Source organism: Fulmarus glacialis, unplaced genomic scaffold (genome assembly GCF_000690835.1).
Source record: "Fulmarus glacialis isolate BGI_N327 unplaced genomic scaffold, ASM69083v1 scaffold20002, whole genome shotgun sequence".
NCBI classification, from domain to species: domain Eukaryota; kingdom Metazoa; phylum Chordata; class Aves; order Procellariiformes; family Procellariidae; genus Fulmarus; species Fulmarus glacialis.
The window spans coordinates 15,280-16,811 of NW_009196145.1; the positions used below are offsets into that span (position 1 = coordinate 15,280).

General features: G+C 59.5%; 1 protein-coding gene across 1 annotated transcript in view; it reads left to right on the forward strand.

Annotated features, from left to right (window-relative positions):
* Positions 1–1,242, forward strand: part of ANXA6 (annexin A6) — a 10,834-nt gene extending 9,592 nt beyond the window's left edge. Inside the window, exons 21-23 of the mRNA XM_009572122.1 lie at positions 204–262; positions 573–695; positions 1,025–1,242. Of these exons, the coding sequence (XP_009570417.1) occupies positions 204–262; positions 573–695; positions 1,025–1,084 (242 nt within the window). The 3' untranslated portion in view covers positions 1,085–1,242. The remainder of the gene's footprint in view (positions 1–203; positions 263–572; positions 696–1,024) is intronic.
* The last annotated feature ends 290 nt before the right edge of the window (positions 1,243–1,532 follow it).

A 1,532-nucleotide genomic window follows, 5' to 3' on the forward strand; every position in this document is an offset into this window, starting at 1 on the left:
TTCCTGTTGCCTTTGGGCCATTGAGACTCCCAGTGTGGGGTGGGGTCGGGGCATTTATAGGGCGTCCTATGGAGCCAAGCCTGCACGTTTGTACCAAGGAGGGTTTGCAGCTGACCCAATGGGTGGCACAGCTCCTTGCTGCGATGTGTCCCCTGGGTGCCGTGAGCCAGGAGCCCACTTTCTCTCCCTTCTGTGTGTTGCAGTCCGGAGCGTGAAGAACAAGCCGGCCTTCTTTGCTGACAAGCTCTACAAGTCCATGAAGGTGCTGAAGGGCTCTCCTGGGCTGCGGGAGGGGGCTATGGTGGGCAGACAGCCTTTGGGACTCTCTGATTTAACCCCACAGCAGTGATGGGGTTTGGCCCCCAGCCATCCCCAACAGAGCAGGGCAGGGCTGAGCTCAAATACTGCATCAGCTTTCTGGGGTTAGGGGACACGGCAGGCTAATGTCTTGCCAGCAGCAAGCCCAGCACATGTCCAAGGGGAGATCTGCAGCTTGGACTGTGCTGGAGATGCCCGGAGGGTCCCTGAGCCCCAGTCCCTCCAGGGTTATTTGTTCAAGCTCCCCTTTGCAGGGTGCCGGCACAGATGAGAGGACCCTCACCCGGATCATGATTTCCCGGAGTGAGATCGACCTGTTCAACATCCGGGGCGAGTTCATAGACCTGTTTGACAAATCGCTGCACCACATGATCGAGGTGAGGGGACACAGGCATCCCTCTCCCATTTGTCACCTTGTCTGGCTGAGCCCTGGCTGTGAGCCCTGCAGGGACCCAAGCTGTGAGCAGTGCCATGAGCGGCACAGGGGCTGAGCATCGCCTGGGGAGGGGGAACCTGCCCCAGCCAGCCCCAGTATTGGCAGGTTTGGGTGTAGAAGGGATGTGCCAACATCTTCCACAGCTGCATGGATGCCTGCAGGGTGGCCAGGGCATGGAGCTATGCCTTCCCTGTGCCCAGTGTCTTGAACTGGGCTTCCCCGGGGCGGGCATCAGTAGGCAGTTCTCTGACATGGGTCTCCCTCTTGCAGAAGGACACCTCCGGCGACTACTGCAAGGCTCTGCTGGCCCTGTGTGGGGGGGAGGACTAGGCAGCGGCGGGAGCCCACTCTTCGTGTCCTCTTCGTGTCTGAGCCAGAACACGCGCACCCCCCGCCTTGATGTCACTGCAGCTTCGGGGGCTTCAGGGGACGCTCGGTTCCCTGCAGAGGACAACTCACTTTGCGCTGGAAAGTGGCACCACATTGCAAGCTGGGGAGTCTTGGGGGGAGGGGAGCAGAGGGGTCTGGGTAGGGGGATTGTTGTCTGTCTCAGTGCAAAATAATACCCAAATATGCCACTAACCCAGGAATTTACCCAGATGGAAAACACAATTTTAAATCTCATAAATAAAACCTTACTATTGCTGACCCTGGGGCAAGAGCGGCCCATTTTTTGGGGCAGGTTTGGGTAGGACTGAGCCTGAGCTGAGGAGTCTCAGTGTCTCCTTGCTCCTGCAGGCAGGGGGCCCGCCCCAGCCCCCCGGGGGGCCCCGGGGGC